Source organism: Antechinus flavipes, chromosome 3, assembly GCF_016432865.1.
Source record: "Antechinus flavipes isolate AdamAnt ecotype Samford, QLD, Australia chromosome 3, AdamAnt_v2, whole genome shotgun sequence".
NCBI classification, from domain to species: Eukaryota; Metazoa; Chordata; class Mammalia; order Dasyuromorphia; family Dasyuridae; genus Antechinus; species Antechinus flavipes.
The window spans coordinates 418921049-418946175 of record NC_067400.1 but is presented as its reverse complement, the minus strand read 5'-3'; the positions used below and the strand labels follow the sequence as shown (position 1 = coordinate 418946175).

Sequence of the window (25127 nt, the reverse complement as noted above, 5' to 3'; positions counted from 1 at the left end):
TTTGTTGGATTAGCACCTGTGCCCCCTCACCTAATATATGCAGGCTCTGCTGAAGCCCTCTTCTCTTTTCTTCTACACCATCCCCTTGGAGACCATATTAGCTCTCATCGTTTCAGTCATCATTTCCATGAAGATGACTCAGAGGTGTGTTTATCTAACTCTCCCAAGTTCCAGCCCTATACCACAAAATGCCTATTAGACTTTTCATAGTGGCTGTCTGATGGGCATCTCCAGCTCAGCAGGTCCAGAACAGAATTCATTATGTTTCCCCCAAATTCAGGGCACACCAGACCACAGAGCTTTGAGTGCCAGTGGCCCTGCACAGAACTCCACCTGGATTCTAGCAGGATTTCTCTTGTCTACAGCAGTGAAGCTAAGGACCCCCAGATCTTGGCAAAAACCCTGCAGTTACACTTTAATGACCCCTGGGCCTTTTCATGTGCATTTCATCCCAACTCTCCCACATGGATCATCTCCCAATTACAGTGTAAGCTCTCTTGCTTTTTTATTTACATTCACAAAAATTGGCTCATAGTTAGTATGTTTTTCTATCTCATTGCAAAACTCTACTTCTTTTCCAAATTTCCCTGGAGGGCGTCACCTTTTTTTTTTTTTTTTTTTTTTATCTTCCAGGTTCCCAGTGCAGGTATTATTTTCATAGAACTATACTTAAGAGCAGGTACTACTGTACTTTTTTTTTTTTAGCACAATATTTTGTATATAGTATGTGCTTAATAAATGCTTCCAAAAATGCTTCATTCATTCAGTCGTCCTTGACTTCTTACTTTTTTTTACCCTATATATTTGATTTATCTTCTTGTCTCTCCTCTCTAAAGAATCTCTTGCATTGTCCTCTCCTGCCCACTCACACTACTATTCACCTAATTCAGGCCCTTTTCACTGCTCACTCTTTCTTACCTCTCAGCTGAAGTATTTCATTAGCCTCCTAATTGCTCTTCCTATCTTATCTCTCCATAGTAAATCTTCCCTTACAGCTGGCAAAGTGGTTTCCTTTGTGCTGACCATGTCACCCCAGCACACATCCCTCCCTCTCTCTATCCCCCATTCCCTCTCCCTTCCTTACTCCCCCCCTCCTATATTTCTGTCTCTCTCTATTCCTCTGTCCCTCTGTCTATCTGTCTCTCTGTCAGTAAATTCTAGGTACTATTACCTTGAGTCAAATATAAACTCTTCCTTGGCAAAACAGCCTCTTACAAATAGCCCAATCTCTCTATAATCTTAAATAGACTTATTTATTGTTCTCAATACACTGCATGGCATTTCTTGCCTTCAAGATTTTGCCTAAATCTAGAATGCACTTCTTGGCTCACCTCTGCCTCTTAGAATTTCTTCTTTGCTTCAAAATTCAACTGGCTGCTTTCTTTTTTTTCTTTTTTTTTTTTTCCCTTCTCTCTCCCATCCCTTTTTCTTCTCTCTGTCTTTCTATCTCCCTCTTTCACCCTCCTTTTCCAACCCCCTTTCTTCCTTTCCCTCTTCTTTTCTCTTTCCTTTCAATGGGATTGGGAAGAAAAATAGATTTTTATTAATTAATCAAACTAAAAAGAAACTGGAAACCTGGTCCAATTTCCTGCTGCTGGCACAGTATTCAACAAGAGCTGTAGAAAATTATATCTGCCAGATCTTTCCTCTAAACGCAACCATCGATCAGAACAGCAGTCAGTCAGGTGACAACATGAATTGAATGCCTGCTATTTGTAGAACACTATCTAAACTAGATGTTCCTGAGACATGGCAAAGAACATCCCTTTGCCTTGATTAGCTTGCTGCCTAAAAAAAATTATAGTATAGTACAATACAGACATATTAGAAACAGTTTGATATTCTCACCTTTCATTTGTGCAGTCTTTCCTTTTCCCTTTATGCCTTTAACAAGCAACCCCCCCCCCACTCATGAACCCCTATTATAAACACTTTTATTTTTATTCTCTTGGTACTCTATCTTAAAGACTTTATTTTGTTTTTGTATCTCTAGTGCCTTGTGCATAGCTAATACTTAATAAATGCTTATTGAATTTAATTAAATTATGGGGAGCTGTAAAATCTTAATATTACATGTATGCAGGTTTATCTCTTCAGCTAGATTTGTGAGCTTCTTAAGGTTAGGAAACTGCTTTTTATTTCTTCTGTGTTCTAACTCAGTGTCCCTACTCCTGTCTCCAAAGTGCCAAATGGATATATAATGGTTGGAAATATAGGAGATAGTCTTAACTGATTACCTTATTAAGGCATCTTGGCTAATCCCCATCAAATCCTGTCACAAGGCAGGGCTCACAAAGACTGTGTGTTGATCATTTGTGTCCCTTTCCTCTTTACCCCCTACCCCTCACATGCATTTTGGTGCTCCTCATCTGGCAGATATTTAATAGCTATTTGTCGAATTGGTAACAATACTATATGATGTTATAATTAGACCTAAAAATTGGACAGACTTAGATAGATCATAGCAGTTTCTTCTACACTCTTTTCCCTTCATCTCCCTTCTATCCAGAAAAATCCTAGCCACCTGGGGAATGTGAATGTGCCCTGGGGTGGAGGGAGTGGTGGTTGAAGTAGTAATTTTTCATTTTCTCCTTTTTGATTCTCTTCTACCTCTCTCCTTTTCTCTCTTTCATATCCTCATTCTCCACTCAGTTATTTCCATTTAATATTCCTAATTGTTCCATAATAGCCCTGAGTTATCTATGAAAAACAGATACCAAATATGACCCATTACTAGACTTAAAGATTCTTGATCTTTCTCCTAACTCAAAAATTCTTTGATTCCAAAGATAGCCAATTTTGCTTTGATTATCCAAATCTAGAGGGTTAGTTACTACAGGAACATTAAATAGGAGAAAGGAAAACTATCTGCCGCCATAATATCACAAAATAAGTCCTTTATAATGGATGGGGTTGATAGGTTATCATCTGAAGCTGAAAGCCAAGTTTAGAACAGAGAAGCTTAACTGGTCTCTGTGAATTAAAAAAAAAAGTTTTGATAATTATTTCAACATAATTGGTTTCCTCTCTGCCAATCAGTAACCATTTATTAAGCTAGTATACCAATTATTTTGCTAAGTGTTGAGCTTGCAAGGGAAAAAGTGTTCTTAAGAGGGCTCACATTCTAACAAAGCAGATAATATGCAAATAATTATGTCTAAATTTATCTATACCTTTGATAGATAACTAAAGATATGAAATAAATATGTACAAAATGTACTAGAGCTATGGAGATTTGTCTAGAAATAGATATAGATATATCTCGCTATATAGTACATTATGTGTTTTATTTTGTACATTCAAAAATATTCTGAAGAAGTGGGCTGATAGGCTTTACTAGGCATGAACCAGACAGGTTCATGACATAAAACAGATCTGTTTCCCATTCACATTTAGTTCAGTAAATATTTATTAAGCACCTATTATGTGTCAGACACTGTGCTAAGCACTGGGGATATATAGAGGAAATGGACAGTTCCTTTCCTCAAAAATTGATGATCCAGTGTGGACAGAGCAATGAGATAAGCAGTAGGAGATGAGAAGAGAGTGCCATGTCTCAAGGAATAAACAAACAGATTCTGAGAGGTCAGCTAATACAAATGGTTAATTAGAGCTACCTCAAGTCTGTAGTCTTTGCTAGTGTCTATGATCAACTTTATAAATGTCATCTTATTCTGGCTAATCTTAGAAATGTTCATTTTGCCAGGTGTTCAAATCTTCTATTTCTTCATCTTGCCTACAGGTTGTTGGTGGGAGCCCCTCGAGCCAAAGCTTTTCCATTACAGAAAGCCAACCGGACAGGAGGCCTGTACAGCTGTGACATCACATCCCAGGCACCTTGCCAACGCATTGAATTTGATAATGATGGTAAATTCTTCCTGACTTCATTTTAGACAAATACAATTTCTGAAGGTCTTTTAGTGAGGAATTGTGTTATATTTTATTGTGAATTTCTCACTCTTCCTCCTTTAACTCTTTGCAAAATGGACTATTGGCTTATAAGTGGAAAAAAATCTGTCTTTGGAGTTAGAGGACCTGAGTTCAAATTTTACTTCTGCTATTCACAGTGTGGACTTGGATGAATCACCCAATATTGTTAGACATCTGTTTCCTCATCTATAAATAGAGATATTTGGACTAGGTGATTTCACTAAAAGCTTTCCAGCTCTGCTAGGAGAGGGGAAGGGAAGAGTGGGAATAATACTAATACATCTTTGTTTAAAAATGGCATTAACAGTTCTACATGTTGATAGTTTGTATTTAAAGCTTTTTCTTTCATGAAGTAAGGGGCTCCTAAATCTCAGCTTGGAGTTTAAAAAGTGCTACTTTTATTGTTTAGATCCTTTCAAGAAGTGTGGATTGATTTAAAAAAATATATATATATATTGCCTTTTCACTAATAAAGTGTACTAATGTTGCCACCTATTGGCAAAATGGAATACTGCATAAAGCCATTGTTTAAGAATGAATTCACAGCAGTAAGAAAAATGGAATTTGCCTTTTATTCCCAGCAATTAAATCTTCGCATTTGATATGAAAATTATTTGAAAACTAAAAGATGATTTTAAACTCCAGATCTTTCCTAAGGTGAAAGTTGAAAACATGGTTAAAATTCTAGATGCTCAGTTAGAAACTTATCTTGTGAGAAATAGTAATGAAATCCCCCATTCATATAGTACTTTAAAAGCTTGCAAAACATTTTACGTACATTATCCCATTTGATCCTTGTAGCAGCCTTGGAGGCTAATAACATGGGTTATTAGTCTCATTTTACAAATGAGGAAACATGACCTGTCACACAATTAATAAGGATCACACAGTTAATAAGTATCTGTCAAAATTTCAAATGCAGTTTTTTCTAATCCCCAAAGCCAGAATTCTCTTCATTATCTCATACTGTCTTCTTATCTGGAGTCATAGAGAGTGGGATATTGCTCACTATTCTACTATCCTTTAAAACCTGATTTACCGTTTACTATAGTTCTTGTGTCATTGAGATAGCAGAATAAATGGAGTGTGTGGGACCTGGCGTCAGGAAGATTCATCTTTCTGAATTTACATATGTCCTCATTCACTTACTAGCTGTGTCACTCTGGACAAATCACTTTATCCTGTTTGCCTCAGTTTCCACATCTGTAAAATGAGCCAGAGAAGGAAATGACAAATCACTCCAATATCTTTGCCACAAAAAAGGTGTCATGAATAGTCAGACATGACTGAAAACAACCATACAACAAAAAATAATAATTTTTTTAATGTTCCCTGTCAGGAACCTTTTTGACATTTATCCTTGAAGTGTTTAGCAACCCTACTCATTTACAGTTAATAAACTATTAATTACAATTATAGTCTTTGCACATTTTTTACAATGTGAAAAAAGGACATAGGTTCTTTCACTTGCCTCTGTTTTAAATTTTCCAATTACCAAAATCCTAGATTGCAAACTGTCATCTTTATTTTTAATAAAGCTTTTTATTTTCAAAACATGGAGTTTTCAACAATTAACTTTGCAAAACCTTATGCTCCAAATTTTTCTCTCCCTTTCCTCTCCTCCCTCCCTTAGATAACAAACAATGCAATATATGTTAAACATGTACAGTTCTTCTATACATATTTATACAATTATACTGTACAAGAAAAATCAGATCAAAAAGGGAAAAAAGTGAGAAAGAAAATAAAATGCAAGCAAACAACAACAAAAACGGTGAAAATTCTATGTTGTGATCCATACTCAGTCTCCACCGTTCTCTCTCTGGGTGCAGATGGCTGTCTCCATCATGAGACCATTGGAACTGGCCTGAATTACCCTGTGGTTGAAAAGAACCACATCCATCAGAACTGATCATCACATAATTTTCTTGTTGCTTTGTATGATGTTCTCTTGGTTCTATTCACTTCACTTAGCATCAGTTCATGGAAATCTTTCTCGGCCTTTCTGAAATCATCTTGCTGATCCTTTCTTATAGAACAATAATATTCCATAATATCCATGTACCATAACTTATTCAGCCATTCTCCAACTGATGGGCATCCTCTCAGTTTCCAAAAACATCATCTTTACATTTTGGTGATAAGACTTAATATTATTGTCTTACTGGGGAGAAATACCAAAACCAGTGGGAGGATAAAACTCCTTGGTGGGTTACACTTGGAAATGGAATTAGAACTTGTTAGTACTTACATGTTGTTTTTCACTTAACTTTTGTATTTCGCTCGAATAGAGCTTAGACTTCAGGTCCCTGATTAGCTTAAATAATGAATATTGCTTATGTCAGTATGTCAAGGTCTGGTGATTTGTGAGTTGATGTGGAAACTTCCACCATCTTGTGATAGCCTCAGAGTATTGCCTGAGGTTTAGACAGATTGAGTGACTTGCCGGTGGTCATAGCAGCAGCTCTTATCTATCAGAGGCAGAAATTGAATAGATATCTTTCTGATCTCAAATTCAGAATTCTCTCAGCTACAACACATTGCCTCGAAGGAAGATGATTTAGGAGTTAAAAGTAAAATAGAAACAAATAAAATCATTCTAGATTGGTAAGGGCAATTCATGTCACTGGCACTTTGGGGACATAGAAAGGAAGCTTAAATTGCCAAATAAGCAAACATTCATTAAGTGCCTGCTGTATACCACACATCATGCTAAGTACTCTGTATACAAAAAAAGGCAAATCCTTACCCACAGAAAGTTCACTTCATGATGCAATGGGGAAGACAACTCAAAAAAACATTGTTAGAAAAAGCAATGAAATTGATCTTTTCAACTCATTTATTTCAAGTGAAGAGTGCTGCTACTTATTACTATATAGTTTTATTGGTGTTCTTTGATTGGATATATTGGGTTGAAAAATAACAAATTTTAGGTGTCCTGGCTTCAAGTTGAAATTTAAGAAACACTTCTATGCTTTTAACCTGTAGGAACAAGTAACAGTAATGGAAAGATGCCACATCAAGGAATACTTGTTAACCAGCCTTGTACAGAAGGGTACTTGATTGGTCTTTTTGTTTACATTGACTTTAGAGTGGTATTGATATCTTTTGGTATTTATTTGTGTTGTTAAGAGGGGAGGGCCAAGGGGTAGGAGAAAGGCATTGATACAGTGATGTATATTTCAATAGTATATGGAGCAGCTAGGTTGCCCAGTAGTGTAGTTAGAGCCCCAGCCCTGAATTCAAATTCAAACTGAGACACTTTCTAGTTGTCTGATTCTGGGCAAGTCACTTTACCATGATTGCCTCTAACTCTTCCCTCTCCCTTGCAAAAAAAGAAAAGAAAAACAAAAAAAGAACAGCAGGAGTTCTTGACTTTTAACAAGAAATGATGAGCTTCTTGATTATAGAAAAGTGTGGATAGATTTGTGAGAAAATTAAGAGCAAAGTAAAAAGAATCAAGAGAACATTGTATACGGTAACAGCAGTATTGTTTTAAATATAACTTTGAGCAACTAAGTCATTTTGACTATTCAAGTTGATTTCAAAAAACACATGAAAGAAGACTCTATCTGTATATAGAGAAAGAATTGATAGATAGAAGTATGTATAGAATGATTTTATATGTGTGTATGTGTATATATAAATATATGTTTATATTTAATGGTTGCCATCTCGAGGGGCAATCTGGAGGGAAAAAATTTACGTTATAATTTTATTATATATTTAAAAGGAATAGCAAGATGTACATAATAGATTTGTAGTTTCATGAACAATCATCATTTTATTTTTATGTTATGAATATGCTTGTTTTTTTTCACAAATTAAAAATAAACACATGGAACTTTCTTAAACATCCTTATGAATAAGTATCAATTTGTCCAAGGTTTGTAATAATTTCTATGTATCTCTTGGTAATATCTTTTTAAAAAAACTTTTTAAAGAAGCAAACATTTTTTGTTTATATATTCTCAAAGAACTCCAAAATGCTAAATATATATATATAATATCTTTTAATATCATAGCTGACCCTAATTCTGAGAGTAAGGAAGACCAGTGGATGGGTGTCACTGTCCAGAGTCAGGGGCCAGGGGGAAAGGTGGTGGTAAGTACTAAAAACTTAACCTGGTTTAAAGGATCAGCTATTTTAGACTTTGCTACTAATGACCATCTGTGGAAATGTTTATTTTTTGATATATTTTCAAATAGGTTTGTCTTGCCTTTTAAAAATTAGGAGGTTCAGTGGATTGAGTCAGAAGGACCTGAGTTCAAATGTGTCTTCAGGTACTTATTAACTGTGTGACTCTGGGCAAGTCACTTAACTCTGATTATCTCCAAAAATAAATTGCATAAACATATAAATACTTAGAATAAATTTATTAACGATAAATTTATGTTATAAATGTTGATTTATTAATTTTAAATTCAAATATGCTAAATATAGAAGATATTTAAAAGCCATAGGACTTGATAATTACACAATAAATTTGCAGTTCATATAAGTTGAAACACAAGGTGACATATTGTATAGAAGGTCAGCCTTGGAATCAGTAAGTTCTGCATTTAGGGTTTTTTACTTAACTTTTGTATTAGGATTACAGGAGATTTCCTAAGACTCTTCACCTAAAGTAAACTTCACTGACATAACATGAAAGTGGATTTTTAAAAAATGCTATAAGAAATATAAGATCTGTAAAAAGTTAGTGTGAATTCTTATGAATTAAGTCACTATTATTATATTTGCATGAATTCTGTGCAAAAAGGAATAAGGGGCATTTTAAGAAACAAAGGATTCTGTTATTTTTATGGTAGGGTTTTTTGAGGGTGAGAGAGAAAAGAATGGAAAAGAATTTAGTTATTGAAATTTATGGGCATTTTCATTGATTTTCAATACACATCTCATGGAACCCTGGAGGGTTGCTATGGATTTTATAATAAAAGGTTGAAAAATACAGAGTATTACTTTTTTTAGACTATATGTACTTTCCCTGTTTTTAAAGCAGCACATGTAGTAAATGACAGACTGTGGAAGCTGGCCTTAGCATCAGGAATCATTCTTAACTACATGATTCTAGGCAAATCACTTAATCTCTGAGTGCTTCGGCATCTTTATAAATTGTAAAAGAATTGCTTATCTCCTGGTAGAAAGGGATTCTCCTCTCTGGAAGTACTGTATACCAATATTATCTCTATAATAAATTCATACATGTACATATGCATGTGTATATGCAATACACATGCAAGTAAATATACACACATATGTGTAGACACATGTGAAACTTCTAGTTACTACTTTGTTAGTATTGAGTTGATTAAAAATGAAGGTAATAAAAAGACTTTTTAGATATGTTCTATATTTGATATATTTATAATTAATAATTTAGTTTTTATAAATTTTTGTAATAAATTGAGATTTGCTGTTTCTTCTTTGCTCTTTAGGAATTAGCATCTAATAATTGCACTTGTAATATCCCTTTGGGTGAGAACTAGAAAATGTTTGAGGAGCTAAAAGTTATCTAGTTGTCATCTCACCAAACAACTAGAGGATGCTTTTTGATCAAATCCTAAAATGATGAGTGAATTATTATAATTCATAGAATTGCTCGTTTTTATTTTTCATAGTCCCCATGCAATCATTCCTCTTTAAAGCTTAGAATTATGAACTATTTTTACAGACTTAATTGTCCTTTTATCTCCTACATCTCACAGACATGTGCCCATAGGTATGAGAGAAGGCAACATGTTAACACTAAACAGGAGTCTCGAGACATAATTGGGAGGTGCTATGTGTTGAGTCAGTCCCTTACCATTGAAGATGACATGGATGGAGGAGATTGGAGTTTTTGTGATGGCCGTTTGAGAGGCCATGAAAAATTTGGTTCCTGTCAGCAAGGTGTATCTGCAACTTTTACTAAAGATTTCCATTATATAGTTTTTGGAGCCCCGGGTACTTATAATTGGAAAGGTAAGAGAACCTGTTTGCTTACAAACAAATATTTTTCTTCTGAGAGCCATGGGAGAAACTGTGGATGGCCTGCGTATTCTTCTTTGTAAAATAAATATCTGTTTAAAAAAAAAAAAAAGAAACTTCTTTTAATCAGCATTGAATTGAAAATAAATGATTAGACAGATTAAGTAGAATAAGGAGGAGGTAGGAAACCGTGTGTGTGTGTGTGTGTGTGTGTGTGTGTGTGTGTGTGTGTGTTCTTTACACACACAAAAAGTGAAGGTTTTTACTTTTGTCAAAGAATTTTTACTTTCTTAGGTTAAATTTTGGATACAAAACACCAAGTCTTGAAGCTGGAATGGTCATTTGTCTATAAAACTAATTTTGAGGATTCAAAGTATTGCTACCATGACTCCAATAGTGAGGATTAAGTTTCTCTAAAGGAGTACTTTATTACTAGATAACAAATGGGGAAATTTTTAAAAATAGTGCTAAGAATGATCTGTAGGATCTTTTATCTTGGAAGAAAACAATGTTTAAAAATATCTTAACAGTTTTAAGCCCTAATAAAGGACACATTTTATAGTCTGTAGCTATAGGAAAGAAGACCAAACGGGAACAGTTTTATTTATGCAGATGCAAGAGACAGATGAAATAAAGAAGTAAAAATATCACTATACTATTTTAAAACTACACTACTTTAAAAAAATTGATCTTTTAAATGTCTAAACTTGACTTAAAAATTATAAGCAATACCCCTTCTCTGAAAAGTGGCATAGAAGAAGCAAGGGTGGGTTAAAACAATAGGAAAAATCCTACCTCTAAATTATGACTTAGAGGGAAATGTTTATAATGCCACCTTATGCATTCCTCATCAAAGTCTTAATTTTTTTTAGTTTATCCTTCTTTTATTTGCTGTTTTTAATATGCAGGTAACTATATGATACATGGAAAATACAATTTTCTTTTTGGTGTGATTACAATGGTTACTAGTATCAGGTTTGATATCTGACACACATCTCAATAGGAAATGAATTTTTTTCCCTCAAATCATTATCTATAAGCATCAAGAAAAGTTAAGGAATGAAAAGTGAATGCATAAAAGCTCAGCATCTTTTCCTAGGATGTCATATGCCTGCGATAAGGCATTCAGTTAAGTGGATACCAGTTGAATTAAGAGATGCTGAGATGGTCAGGTCAGGGAAAAGCCATGATTTGGGGAGACAGGGAGGCAGACAAGTTGGACTCTGGCTGAATTATTCATAATGAAGTAGACATAGTCCACAGTTATTAATTGAGAGTAGTGTTAAAAACTTTTATTGGTATAATAAAAATAATTTTCTCAGACATCGAAAGTGTTGGAAAACAAATGAACAGCTGGATTTCTTCTAATTCTGGCAAAAAATGTCCCTGATTAAAAAAACAACAATAAGCATTTTATTTATTTTCTCTAGAGAAAAAAAGCTTTTAAAGTTTTCTTCTTTCCTATGATGCCTTTTAAAGAAAGATTTTGATTCTTGTTAAAAATGATTCTTATAAATATGACCATCTGATAAATTTCATAATTACATTTTTATTTAATCTATTAAGCCCATGTGATTCTTGAACAAATTTGTGTAATCTCTCACATGCCTCCTGTGCCTTGCCACATGGTTCTGACCTTGTTGAAATGGTATTTAGGGATTTTAGATGATTTCTTTTGAACAAGAAGGAATTATTGTTAATTCTGTGAAAAGATAGTTTTTCCATTTTTGATGGAAAAGTATCTCATAGCAGGCTTGTTTTAGAAGCAGCAAGCAACTTTATGCCCCAACTCTGCCACACTTCTTTCCCAGTAACCCTGAACAAATCACTTAATTTCTTTGACCTCATTTTCTTCAGCTGTAAAATAATCATACTAAAACTGCCCTTCCTGTTTCATAGTGGTAGGATGAGGATAACTTATGGAAAGCAGTTCTAGGCCATAAAACATTGTATAACTGTCAGCTCTTGTTAATATAAGCCTCTGACATAAGAGAAGATAGAATGGGCTTGAAGTTAGGTTTTATTTCTGTTTTTTTGTTTATTTGCAGGAGCAGCACAATGAGTATAAAATATGAAATTTTATTTTTAAAATTAAATGTATAAAATTTTAGAAAGTTATAACTTGGTCATACCTATCTATTGGGGGGGTTAAAAATAATTTTTTACTTTTAACATCACAGTAAAGAAGCTAAATTGATTTTGGTTTGTTTATAGAGGAAGTTTTTGTCAGTTTCTCATATACATATATACATATTCTATAGTTTTTATAACAAATATCATGTTTCATCTTGTTTTGTGACAGAGCTATCATTAAGATTCAAGGCATGTATTTTTTTTTAATTATTAAAATCTCAATTTTCTTTCAAAGTTAGAATTCTTTAGAATTTGGGTGGATGACAGTAATATTCTTTTCACCCTAGTTATTATGAATCCACTTCATCATTATTCTCGCTCACTTCTTATTCTCCTTTCAACTCTGCTGATATTTCTTCAGTAATCACATGGAAAATGTTTTAGGAACCATTTGTTTTCTTTCATTTTTATCTTCATTTCCATTTGTTTTTGCCATTTCATTTCTTTAGGAATTGTTCGTGCAGAGCAAAAGAATAACACTTTTTTTGACATGAATATCTTTGAAGATGGGCCTTATGAAGTTGGTGGTGAAACTGATCATGATGAAAGTCTAGTTCCTGTTCCAGCTAACAGTTATTTAGGTAGGAATAAGTGAAGATGGCAAACATTTCCAGGACAGTTTATTGTTTTGTGAAGCCAGTTTATTGTTTTGTGACATTCTTGTGTCCCTCTCTCTAAAACATCATTCCCCATAACTTGGATATCTCAGAATTCCAGAATTCCTTTGATTTCTGCCTAATAAAAGTCAAAGTGAAGGGTACCTGTCTGTACTTGTTTTTACTTAGCAATGGAATTCTGTTTCATTTGGGATATCTTAAAAAGAATAATAATGCTAATCTTTCTCCAAATCAGTGGCCTCCTAGAAATTCTTGGCTTTGGGATGTATTATGGCCTTTTGCTTTGTACATAGAATGAAGGGATTATACTCACTGGTGGCATTTAACTATGAACCATGAACCTGAAATGGGGGGGGGAGGGAGAGAAAAGATAACCAGATATGAATTTTCATGTGGAGTGCTAACCTTTACCAAACTTCTTTATGAATGTATTTGTAAGAGTTTCATTATGTTTGGAATGACTAAACAGAATGGTAAAGATCTTATATTTCTTATTTTGTGATTTAGATCATTCTCTGAAAGGTAAGTATAATAGAAAAGTATGTAGGCCTAGGCCAGCTGGCTCCTGGCTTGTAATATTTAGTTTCTAGCTTTAGCTTTACTGCTAGAGCTATGATGAAGACTTGTAAAATGGCAGTTAAGTGTCAATCTTTTAATGCCTATGACTTTTTGATATTACTAATGGCTGTTGTATATTATTCAAGTATAATATGGTAATTATAAATAGACTTTAGAATTGTCTAATTCTTGGTGTCAGTTGACATGAAGAACAATTCCTGTGGTTTTCATGGCAAAAAGATAAGGAAAAAAAAATTAACCAACCCAAATTAAGCTGAGGAATTTGCCTTGAACAAAGAGGAAAAAGTACCTGGATAGAACTGATAAAGAGTCTTTGATACAGTAGTCCTTGATACACTGGGTTTGGCAGGAGAAGATCGGAGAATGAATCTTGGCTTTGCTTCTTGGTTGGCGTGACTGTGGGAAACTCCTGTTACCACCTTTGGCTTTTGATTTCTTACTTATAAAATGAAGAGATTGCATCTGATGATACTTGAAGTCCTACCAGCTCAAGTCCTGTGGTCCTACTGCAAATAAGGAAGCTGGAAAGAGAAAATTATGGCCTGAAATTTTAGAAGACTATCTTCTATAAAAATATTTCACTTTAACTTTATAGACAAATGGCAGATCCAATAAGGAATTACCAAATGGAAGGGAAAAATAAAGCCCCTGTCCTGAAGATACCATTTATTTATACTTAAAAGACTGAGTTAAAGACCAAGAAAAAAAAGAAGACAATAAGATGGAAGCCATTCAAAGACAGTACTGATGAAGATGGAGTAAAAAGGCCTCAAATGTAGGAACTGAGGGAGCATCAACTCATGTCATGAATTTAAGACTTTGAAATGTTATGAGTCAATACATGTGTATTTTCTGGCAGTGGGACAGGAAGGGAAGGCTGATCTTCCCATTGTGAATTTTATCCACACTCATTATACTTTTCAAGTTAAACATTGATATTAGAACACAAGCTTGGTATGTGAATGTGTACTAAAAGACTACCCTCACCTTTTATTTTTCAAGTTAATTTTATTTGGAAATAATAAGTGTGTTAGCCAAAATAAACCTTTGTTTTAGCTATTAATTCAGTAAAACAGCAAATGTTTATTAATCAGACAATCAAGTCAGTCCAATATTAAGGATTTATTATGTGCTAAATTTGTGCTAAATAATAGAAATAAAAAAGGAAAAAGGAAAAGGAAAAGGGAAAAAAAAAAAAAACCCTGCCCTTAAGGAGCTTATGTTCCCCTGAATGTTTTAACTGGAGATTTGCTGTAATTTCTAAATATTTGCAACTCTCTCTCACACTGCCGTTGCCTCCTTTTGAATGAATAATCATTACATAGAATGGAAAAACTCAACCTACATAAATTCAGCTCTGCTGAAAGTCAAATCCTGCCCTGTTGTGCATACATAAGGATGCCTGTATTATGAATGGCTCTCATTATAGCATAGCTTATAACCCAAGTGTTACACTCATTCCAGTGCCATCCTGAAAATGAGCCTGCAGTTAGTTATAAGCTGAATGAATGCTTTATGATTCAAGCTATATAAATGCTAAATAGAAAAGATATTTTTTTGAAGTCTTTAATATCCCTAAAAATTAGGATATAGTGCTAGTTCTTATCACTTATTTTTTCTCTTGTTGGGGCTCAATGGTAGAACAAGGAAGCAAACCCGTAACTGGTTATATTTTTTTAGCTGTCTGTAGATTTATTGTTTGATAAACAAATTCTTGGCTATTCTTGTGAATAAAGGGAGAAGTATCTGAGGTCTGAGGAGGTAACTCCACAACTTTGGAGTCCATTGGCTGCTGTCATATCTTTGGTTATCTGAAGAGAGATACAACAGTTATCATTCTGTTTACCAAATTTAATTACTTTTTCTTTGATTTCTTCCTCATGTGTGTATACAGGCCTTCTCTTTTTGACCAGTGTTTCCTATACAGATCCTGATCAGTTTGTTTACAAAACACAGCCCCCCAATGTAAGGGTCGACAAATCTCCTGATGTGATGATGAATAGCTACCTAGGTCTGTGACCCTGGAGATGATGACAAGTAAATTGTCTTTGTCATTTTTTTTTTTCAATAAATCCATCTTGATTTACATGTCAGCATTTTTTAAAGTCTCCATTTTAAACAAAACCACAATATAAAGCATTTGATAGCAAGGATTCAGTCCTTGAACATTTTTCAGAGATAGCTTGTTAATGAAACATTTTGGGCAAAACCTCCTATTCTTATATATCATATTATAAAGTCAGCTCTCAATTTGAGAATTATAACAGTAGTGGTGAATATTACTATTGGTTAGAGAAAAGAAAGTGGCTAAGCTAATGCTTACTTTTCTGCATTTGCTATGCTTTTGTTTAGGATTCATTTCTCAATTTGAGTGGCTAAGTTTTGGCATTTATACCTCAAGACCTGACCATGTCACATGTAGACCCTACTCTACAATCCTCCTCCCTACACATGCACACACACACACACACACACGCGCGCACACACACACACACACACACATACATATATGTATATATCTACACATATACACACATATACATACATATATGTATATATCTATTTGTATATCTATATGTGTATGGAAACACACATGAAGGTATATACACACATATATGTTTTAGTATTTGTATTCCACTAATAGTTTCTAGCAAACTAGCTGAGTTAATTAGATGCAGTTTCTGTTAGGTATGTCCCCTAAAAATTTTGATGAGAAATCATAACTTTTGTTGTTGATACAACTACTTAAATTTTTAAAATATTACAATGTTTCCAATTACATGTAAAAATAGTTGTCAATATTCTGTTTTATAAGAATTTGAATTCCAAATTTTTCTCTTCTCCCCCTTCTCGAAGACAATAAGCAATCTGAAATAGATTATATTTGTGCAATCATGTTAAACATATTTCTACATTAGTTATATTGTGAGATAAGAATCAGAACAATAGGGGGAAAAACCATGAGAATGGAATAAAAAAGTGAAAATAGTATGCTTTAATCTGCATCCGGACTCCATAATTCTTTTTATGACTGTGGATAGCATTTTCCCATCATGCATCTTCTCAGATATTACATAACATCATCAGCATTACATCTTGGCTTTTTTTTTTTTTTTTTTGCATGTCCATGACCAAGAACCAAATCTCTTTGAAACCTTTATGTGCTATCTATTGTGTATTAAAGATTTCTCTTTTGATTGATTACAGAATAGATTGAATAAAGAAGATTTATCAATGCATCAAAACCCAATTGTTGTATTATACAATGTAGAATGGTAGAACACACCTTACTGCATGGATTCAGCTCTGCTGAAAGTCAAATCATGTCTTCTGTGTATACACAAATATGTACTGTATTACATTTAGCTCTCATTATATAGCATATTTTATAACCTAAGTGTTGCACTTATCCCAATTACCATCATTAAAATGAGGTTACAGTTACATTTATAAACTGCATAAATGCTTCATGCAATGTAAATGCTAACCAGGGTAGATATTTTCTTTTTGAAGTCTTTAATATGCTTAGAAAGCACTGATCGTTCTTATCATTTGTTTTTTCTTTTACCTGAATGCCAAAGTCTTGTCTCTGTATTCCATTTACCAGAAAAAGCAGATGGGGTTTGGGGTGGGACAGGGAGATGATAATAATGGAAACACCAGTGACATCATCTTTTCCTGTAATAGAAATTTGTTGTGATATTGTGTGTCTTGGTCTTGCTTTCCTAGGTTTTTCACTGGATTCAGGAAAAAGTATTATCTCTAAAGATGAGATCACTTTTGTGTCTGGTGCACCTAGAGCCAACCATAGTGGAGCTGTGGTTCTCCTAAAGAGAGACATGAAATCTGCACATCTTTTTACTGAACATTTGTTTGAAGGAGAAGGGCTGGCCTCTTCATTTGGTTATGATGTGGCAGTAGTGGACCTCAACAAAGATGGGTAAGGGTTTCTTAATAGAATTTATATTTTAAATATTATGTTCATTACTTACTGGGTTTTGGGACTTGAAAATAACTTGGCACATAGATTTTTTTTTCCCATTAAGGCTTTTTTTCTTCTAACAGTTTTTACTGAGCTACCATGTTGTCTTCCTTCTTTCTGTTATGTAGAAGAAATACACATAACTGTGAACATGCTCACATTTGTCTATTTTTACAATATACTTTTTATATTAAATATTGACTGACCGTATATGTTTTAGGCCTTCCTAATTTTCTAATGACTTGGAGATATTAGACTCCTGCTATGTTGCACTGATGCTTGAATTAAAAAAAAAAAAAAAAAGATAAATAATAAAACTGAAAAACAACAAAACTACCCAGCATGTCATCTTTCGCAGATATTTTGTGATACTGTTTTGGTTGTTCATAAATAGTGGCTGGAATATCCTAAATACCTTGGAGAAAGGAGGGTTGGGAATGGAGAAAGGGAAGTATAGTGGACAGAGAGCACTCGGGCCACCTTAAATTGAGACTCTCATATGTATTGAGAACAACTACCTTGAACTTGCTCTTGACCAAAATTAATCCTAGTAATATCTATGGTCTATGCTAGTGTGTGGTATCTAGGATTACTGTTTATTTTTATTTATTTATTTTTTTAAATAACTTTTTATTGACAGAACCCATGCCAGGGTAATTTTTTACAACATTATCCCTTGCTGTTCCGATTTTTCTCCTTCCTCCCTCCACCCCCTTCCCCAGATGGCAAGCAGTCCTATACATGTTAAATAGGTTATGGATTACTATTTATCTTAATGCTACTGAACATCTTCATCAGAGTATACTATTGGCGCCCCAAAATAGAATTCATTATCTACAAAAAACCTGTCCATCGCTCTGTCATCTCTCCTATTTTTGTATTGCTACCATTCTATCTGGCACCCAGGTTCATCCTTGAATCTTCTTTACTCCACATGTTTAGTCATTTGCCAAATTCTATCAGTCCTATCACGTATTTCACATATTTTGCATCCATCTTCTCTCCATTGAACAAATCTACCATTCTCATTCGGGCCTCTCTCATGTTGTACCCATACTATGATAATAATTTCCTAATCAATATCCTTGCCTCTAAGTCTCTTTCCTCTTAGATTACTCTTCCTACAATTATAAAAATAAACTTCTTAAGGCACAATTCTGACTATAATACTCCCCTATTTAAAAGTTTTAAATGACTCTAGAATTCAGCATAAATTCCTCAGGTTGGCATAAGACAGTGCTGAAGCTTCCTTTCTAACCTTATTTCATATTACTTTTCCACCTTAGCCACGGTTGGTTGACAAGCATTTTATTATAGTTCAGTCATTTCAATCTTCATGACCCCATTTGGGTTGTTTTTGGCAAAGATACTGGAATGGTTTGCCCTTTTCCCTTCTCCACTCATTTTAGAGATGAGGAAACTGAGGCAACAGAATTAAGTGACTTGCTTGGAGTCATACAGCTAGTAAGTATCTGAAGCCAAATTTAAACTCAATATCTGATTAAGTTTCCTCTACCTGGCATTGTTCCAAACACTGAGGATACAATAAATGTTTTAAAAAAAAAAAAAAAAGAAAGAAAGAAAGGAGCTCCCATTCTAATTGGGTGAGAATGAGTGAGGAGGGAATGACAACATGTTAATAATCAGATATATACAAGATAGAGAATGCTTTGAGGGTAAAGTATAAGAAGGATAGAAATGGATAAAATTGTAAAAGACCTTAAATATTTAAAAAGAGGATTTGATAGTTTGATTCTGGTAGTAATAGGGAACAATTGGGAGTCTGTTAAATTGGGAATGGGGTGAGATGATCAAACCCATGCTTTAAGAAAATCACTCTGGCAGCTGAGTGGAGGATGGACTTGTTTTATGAATGTTCTATTCCATCTTTTGCCTCTGAACTTTGAGCCAATGCGGTCCCCCCAAGAAGTCTTGTATCTTCTTCCCTTTTGTTAGAAACTATTTCCCTTCAAGATTCAGCTCAGATGCTACCTCCTGCAGGAAACCAATCCCTAGGAGTTTAAAATGCTCCCACCCACCTTAACTGCTTCATATTACTAGCATAACCCTTGTAATCAGTCATTAAAAATCAGCTAGGATTTTATGAATGCCTGCCATGGGCCTGGCAAAGGGGATATGAGCATTACAGAGAGAATAAGACACTGCCTCCTTGCAACAAGCTTATGTATCAAATGGGATATGGAAGCATATGATGACATATGTAAGTACATGCAGAATAAATATAAAGCGAAGAAACACTAAGTAGTTAAATGCAAGGTGGTTTGGGAAGGGAGGGCACCTTGCAGTTGTGGGGATGGGCTTTGAAAGAAAAGGGTCCCCCCACGTGTGGTGAAGCTGAAAGGGTGTGTTCTAAGCATGGAACACAGGCAGGGCAAAGAGACAGAAATGGGAGATGGGTGGTCACATGTGACAGACAAAAGGACAGTTAGTTGGGCAGATTTCAGAGTTTTGGAAGCAGGGGACTGTTCACTGAGGCTGGAAATATATTGGAGCCAAGTTGTGTCTGTGTTTCTGTTTTATCCCAGGCCAGTAGGAAGTGTGTAGATGGTGAATAGGAGAGTGTCATGGTCTGTAATTAACAGTTATCCTTTCCACATCATGGAGGTTAAGGCTACAGCCCCTTCTGATCTGGAAAATCCATGTAAGTTTTTTTGGCCCTCCCTTCGTACCAGAGAAGAAGACTGAATTTTTTTTTCTTTTATGAGGCATCCGTATTATACAATACTACACCTGTGTTTTATGCATTTATGAGTTTCCAAATTTTTTTCTTCGTCATCTGTTGGACTTTGTATGTTGTGTGCTGCTTTCGCAAAACTCCCCTAAAATTCACATTTAATTTCTTATGTGAACCCATGATATGTCAAAACCACAATGGGGAAAGTTGTGATATGAAAAGGATAATTGTCTTTTGGCAGTAGTGTATAGAAATGGGTTGGAGTTGTGGGAAACTTGAGACGGGCAGACCAGTTAGGAGATGATAACCCAGGTGATGGGTCATGAGAGTCTGAATTGAAATGCAACTACGTGAGTGGAGAGAAAGAATCCGATACAAGAGGTGTTGTGAAGATTGAAATGACAACACCTGGCAACTAATTAGATATGTGGGATGAGGGAGAGTGAGGTGTTACTCACTTTAAGGTTAGGAACCTGGGAGTCTGGCAGGATGCTGGTGCCTTTGACAGAAACTGGGGAATTTTGGAATAGCAGAGGGCTTGGGAGAAAGATAATAAGTTCAGTTTCAAGGCATCTTAGTTCCTTAAAGGACAAAGATATTTTGATTTTTGTCTTTATGTTCTAAGTATTTAATTTAGTGCTGTGTACATTGTTATTATCCAAGACAATTCCAAAGGACTCATGATGGAAAGTGCTATCTACATTCAGAGAAGGAACTGTGGAGATTGAATGCAGATTGAAACATACTATTTTCACTTTGTGTGTGTGTGTGTGTGTGTGTGTGTGTGTGTGTGTCTTTCTCCCTTTTGTTACATTTCTTCTTAAACAACATGGCTAATGTAGAAAAATGTTTACATGATTGTACATGGATAATCCATATCAGGTTATTTTCCCTCTTGGAGAGGGAGAGAAAAAATTTGGAACTCAAAATGCTATAAAAAATAAATGTTGAAGAGAAGATTCTTTCTGTTCTCCAAATTTCCTCCACAAAAAAAGAACATCACCTCAGAGCAGCAGAAATAAACATGGGGTAAAGCAGTTGTCCTTCCAAAACAATTTGAGAAGAGCCCAGGAAAGACCTGACCTCCAAGAGCTGAGAGGTTTGGGCTTAATGAAGTGCAAATATCTCCAGGCTGACTGCAGAAGCACAAGCTCTGGGGACATTTTGTTTGAGAGGCAACTTTAGCTTTAGGAACTTTCATCTGGCTGATTGTGTGTGTGTGTGTGTGTGTGTGGTCTGATGGCTAAGTAGAAGATTGGAGTATTTTCCAGTGTTGAGGGATACCAAGCACAGCTGTACTGACCAGACATCTGGAGAGAAGGAACTACCACATTGTGCCTGCTGAATGCAATGACAGAGGGCAGGGATGCTGCTGGCTGTGGGCACTTGCAGGAGAGTGCAGTCCCTGGTTTCAGTCCTAGGTCAGAGAGGAAAGCTATAATTTATGGCCCCCTGAAAAATTGCAGGGAACAAGATTTATTTGCAAAACAGTGTGGCTGGGGTTGTAGCTGGGGTTTAGGGGTAGAGAGCAGCGTTCAAGGTTGGTCCTCCAAGATAGACTTCAGAAAATAATAGCAATAAGGACCTGAGGCTTGGAGTGTCATTCCCCATGCCTCATGATTACCACATGATTACACTAATAGCTGCTAAAAACAAAATTAAAAAAATTTTTTTAAATGAGCAAGGAAAAGAGAAAGAACCCAATCATAGATAGTTACTATGGGTATAGAGAAAATCTGAGTTCATATTCACAAGAAGATAATGGAAACACTACTTTTTCAATGAGAAATGTCAAATGGTCCTAAACACAAAGAAAGTTCTTGGAAAACTTAAAAAGGACTTTAAAAATCAAAAAAGGGAGATTGAGGAAAAATTAAGGTAAAAAAAAGAGCAGTTCAAAAAAACTAAGAAAAGAACAGCTAGACAATAGAATGTCCAGTTACACTAGAGTTTGAAAAAAAGCTATCATTTAAGGATTTATGCTAAAATGAACTACTGTAGGGACTCGTGATCACTATCAAACAAATGTACAAGGGTTTTAATTTAGACAATAAATATGACAAGGACCTTTTATGTTAACTAAGTTGTCAATGGAAACATTACAGATACTGGTTTTAGCATATTCCCTGGGAAATGAATACATTCATAGGACTCTCTGAGAATTGTGATAATCATGTAAAAATTTCTCTAATAAAATTTAAATTGTTTAAAGAAAAAAGAAAATTATGTAAAGAAAATCAATCAACTAGAAACAATCAAAAACTTAAGGAAGAAAATAATTTGCAAACTAGAATTGGGCAAGAGGAAACTATTGACATTCTAATACACCAAGAAATCATAAAACAAAATCAGAAGTATGAAATAGAAAAGGAAATGAAAAATCTTATCAGAAAAACAACTGATGTGGAGAACAGATTGAGGAGAAATGATATATTCAGATTGCCTCTAAATTATTGTTAAAAAAAAAAAAAAGAATCTTGATAAAATACTACAAAAAATTATCAAGGAAAATTGTCCTGAAATTCCAGAACAAAAAGGCAAAGTGGAAATAGAAATAGGGAAAAAATCTACTAGTCACGATCTGAAAGAGATTCCCAAGAGGAAAACTTCTAGATTAGAAACTTGGCTATGATATTCCTATAAGAAAAATATTGGAAGTCATAAGAAAATAAAAATTTAAATATAGTTACAATAAGGATTACTAAAGACCTAAAAATGGTCTTTAGTAGATGAAAATTTGAATTCAATATTTTGTTATCAGGAAACGTAAAAATAAGAGATATATGCAAAGATTAAATAAAGGGCAGGAGTAGAATTTAGTATTATATTTTTTAAAAAGCAAGGGTGATAATGATCTCAGAAAAGGCTAAAGTTAAAATAGATTAAATCAAAAGTGAAAAAATAGAGTAACTATACTATGTGTCTGCACTATTATTGTTTTAGACTGTTTAAGATACTTGGTATAAAATACCTGCTAAAACAGGCACAGGAACAATGTAAACAAAATATTTTCATACAAATAAGTTCAGTTCTAAATAACTGTTGTAATTTTTATTTTTCATGGGTAGGGAGCCAATTTAATTTAATTCAAATTTTTTTATTATTGCTTTTTATTGACAGAACATATGCATGGATAATTTTTGCAACATTGTCCCTTGCACTCAACTTCTGTTCCATCTTTTCCCTTCCCTCCATCCACCCCCTCCCCTAGATGGCAGGCAGTCTTATACATGTATGTTAAAGTATATCAGAACCAAATCAGTTCTCTTGTTGCACAAGAAAAATTGGATTCAGAAGGTAAAAATAACCTGGGAAGAAAAACAAAAATGCAAGTAGTTTACATTCATTTCCCAGTGTTACTTCTCTGGGTGTAGCTGATTCTATCCATCTTGATCAATTGGAACTGACCAATTTAATTTTTTAAAGGAACTCAGTGTGAGAGTTAACTCAGGACCAAAATTTCCTGTCCTGTACAATATCCATCTTTTCAAATGTCTTTAAGAACTGGGCCAGATTCTTAGAGATGGGTGAAAATGTAGGATGACTCTTCTGCTTTTGCTGAATCAAGAGTACTTTTTTGACACACCATTTTTTCTAAAGTTTTCAGTACTTAATTTAATGACTAGAGCTATTTTGAACTCATCTCTATGCTGATGGTAAGTCAACTATGCACCTCAGTAATATGGATAGGAGCCTTATACTCCCAAACTTTCAAGCATTATGATCTAATTGTATATACTTCTTCCCTTATTATATTTGAAGCTGGCAAGATATAGTTGTTGGAGCACCACAGTATTTTGATAGAGATGGAGAAGTTGGGGGTGCTGTGTACATCTACATTAATCAGCAAGGCAAATGGAATAATGTCAAGCCAATTCGCCTTAATGGAACCAAAGATTCTATGTTTGGCATTGCAGTCGAAAACATCGGTGATATTAATCAAGATGGATACCCAGGTTAGACTATAGATGATGAAATTAATGGTTTATTAAATTAATGAAATTAATGGTTAATGGTCTGAATGTTAAAATGACTTCTCGTAGTTAGCCTATCTAAGATCTTATAAAAATGCTTGTTTGTGTCTTTTGGAAATGTAAATGTCTGTCAAACTGTTGTCATCAACAGATATTGCAGTTGGAGCACCTTACGATGATTTTGGGAAGGTTTTTATTTATCATGGCTCTCCAAGTGGAATAAATACCAAGCCGACTCAGGTGATTTAATATCATTGACCACTTATTTCAATTTGGTTTTGTGCCACAATATAAAATTCTTGGATCTAATTGAATTTTTTTTTTTTTAAATTTTTTGCTCTGGAAACATTTGGGAAATTTGCCTCTGGAGACAAACTCCATGCCCTATTTATTTTAATTTTAAAATATTATAAATAAACAGCTAATCCCAAAAGAGGAATAGTTTTGACTATACAGTTTTTCTATATTTTACAATGAAAGCCTCTAAACTAGGATTTCTTTCTACTGCCATGCTAAATGCAGATTGTGACTTGTATCTACCAAGGTGGAATGAAGTGGAGAATTATTGCAATTACCTGGATGATTCAAGCCCTCAAAACTGCTATTAAGGAAAATGAGAGCTTTTTAAAAAAATTGAATTATCCAGCTTAGCTTTGTACATGGAACAAGCTAATCAGATAATTATACACTTCTCCTGTGTAGACGCAACATAAATTGGAAGCCTTGGATGAACTAAAATACTTGAACTTTGGGAGTATAAATTGGGGGTGCTTGTTGATGAACTTCAAAAGAACATGTGCCAAAAGAAATTATGTATTTCTTTTTCAAAGCATGGCTAAAAAGTTCATTTGAATAATCTAATATTCGGTTCACTTTCTCATTTTAGGTTCTTGAGGGTAAATCTCCATACTTTGGTTACTCAATTGCTGGAAATATGGACCTTGACAGAAATTCCTATCCTGATGTTGCTGTTGGTTCACTCTCAGATTCAGTGTCCATTTTCAGGTACATATATGTCTTTAGTTAATCATACAAATTGACATTTTTAATGATCTATTTAAAAAGATCATTAGAGTGAAATTTCAAAAGCTTAGTATCTATACTGGAAAGGGAAAAATTTTTTTAATGAATTTTGAAGATAATTCTTTGGTTTGGGGAGCTATTTAGGTTTTTAAAGGAAAACCAAAAATCAGTTTTTTTAATACAGCATTACAATACTTCAGCAGTCTGGGGAAGCTAAGTGATG

The 25127-nt window shown here is 34.4% G+C and overlaps 1 protein-coding gene across 3 annotated transcripts in view; it reads left to right on the top strand.

Annotated features, from left to right (window-relative positions):
- The window catches only part of ITGA6 (integrin subunit alpha 6), a 102898-nt gene that overhangs the window by 52470 nt on the left and 25301 nt on the right, over window positions 1-25127 (top strand). For 2 of the 3 annotated variants that reach the window (XM_051991054.1, XM_051991055.1), the window contains exons 2-9: window positions 3743-3867; window positions 7956-8035; window positions 9640-9895; window positions 12484-12615; window positions 16960-17170; window positions 23670-23863; window positions 24033-24121; window positions 24768-24886. In XM_051991054.1, coding sequence (XP_051847014.1) covers window positions 3743-3867; window positions 7956-8035; window positions 9640-9895; window positions 12484-12615; window positions 16960-17170; window positions 23670-23863; window positions 24033-24121; window positions 24768-24886 — 1206 coding nt within the window. Of the gene's footprint in view, window positions 1-3742; window positions 3868-7955; window positions 8036-9639; window positions 9896-12483; window positions 12616-15124; window positions 15242-16959; window positions 17171-23669; window positions 23864-24032; window positions 24122-24767; window positions 24887-25127 lie in introns of all 3 variants that reach the window. The other variant, XM_051991056.1, reaches the window with a different exon arrangement.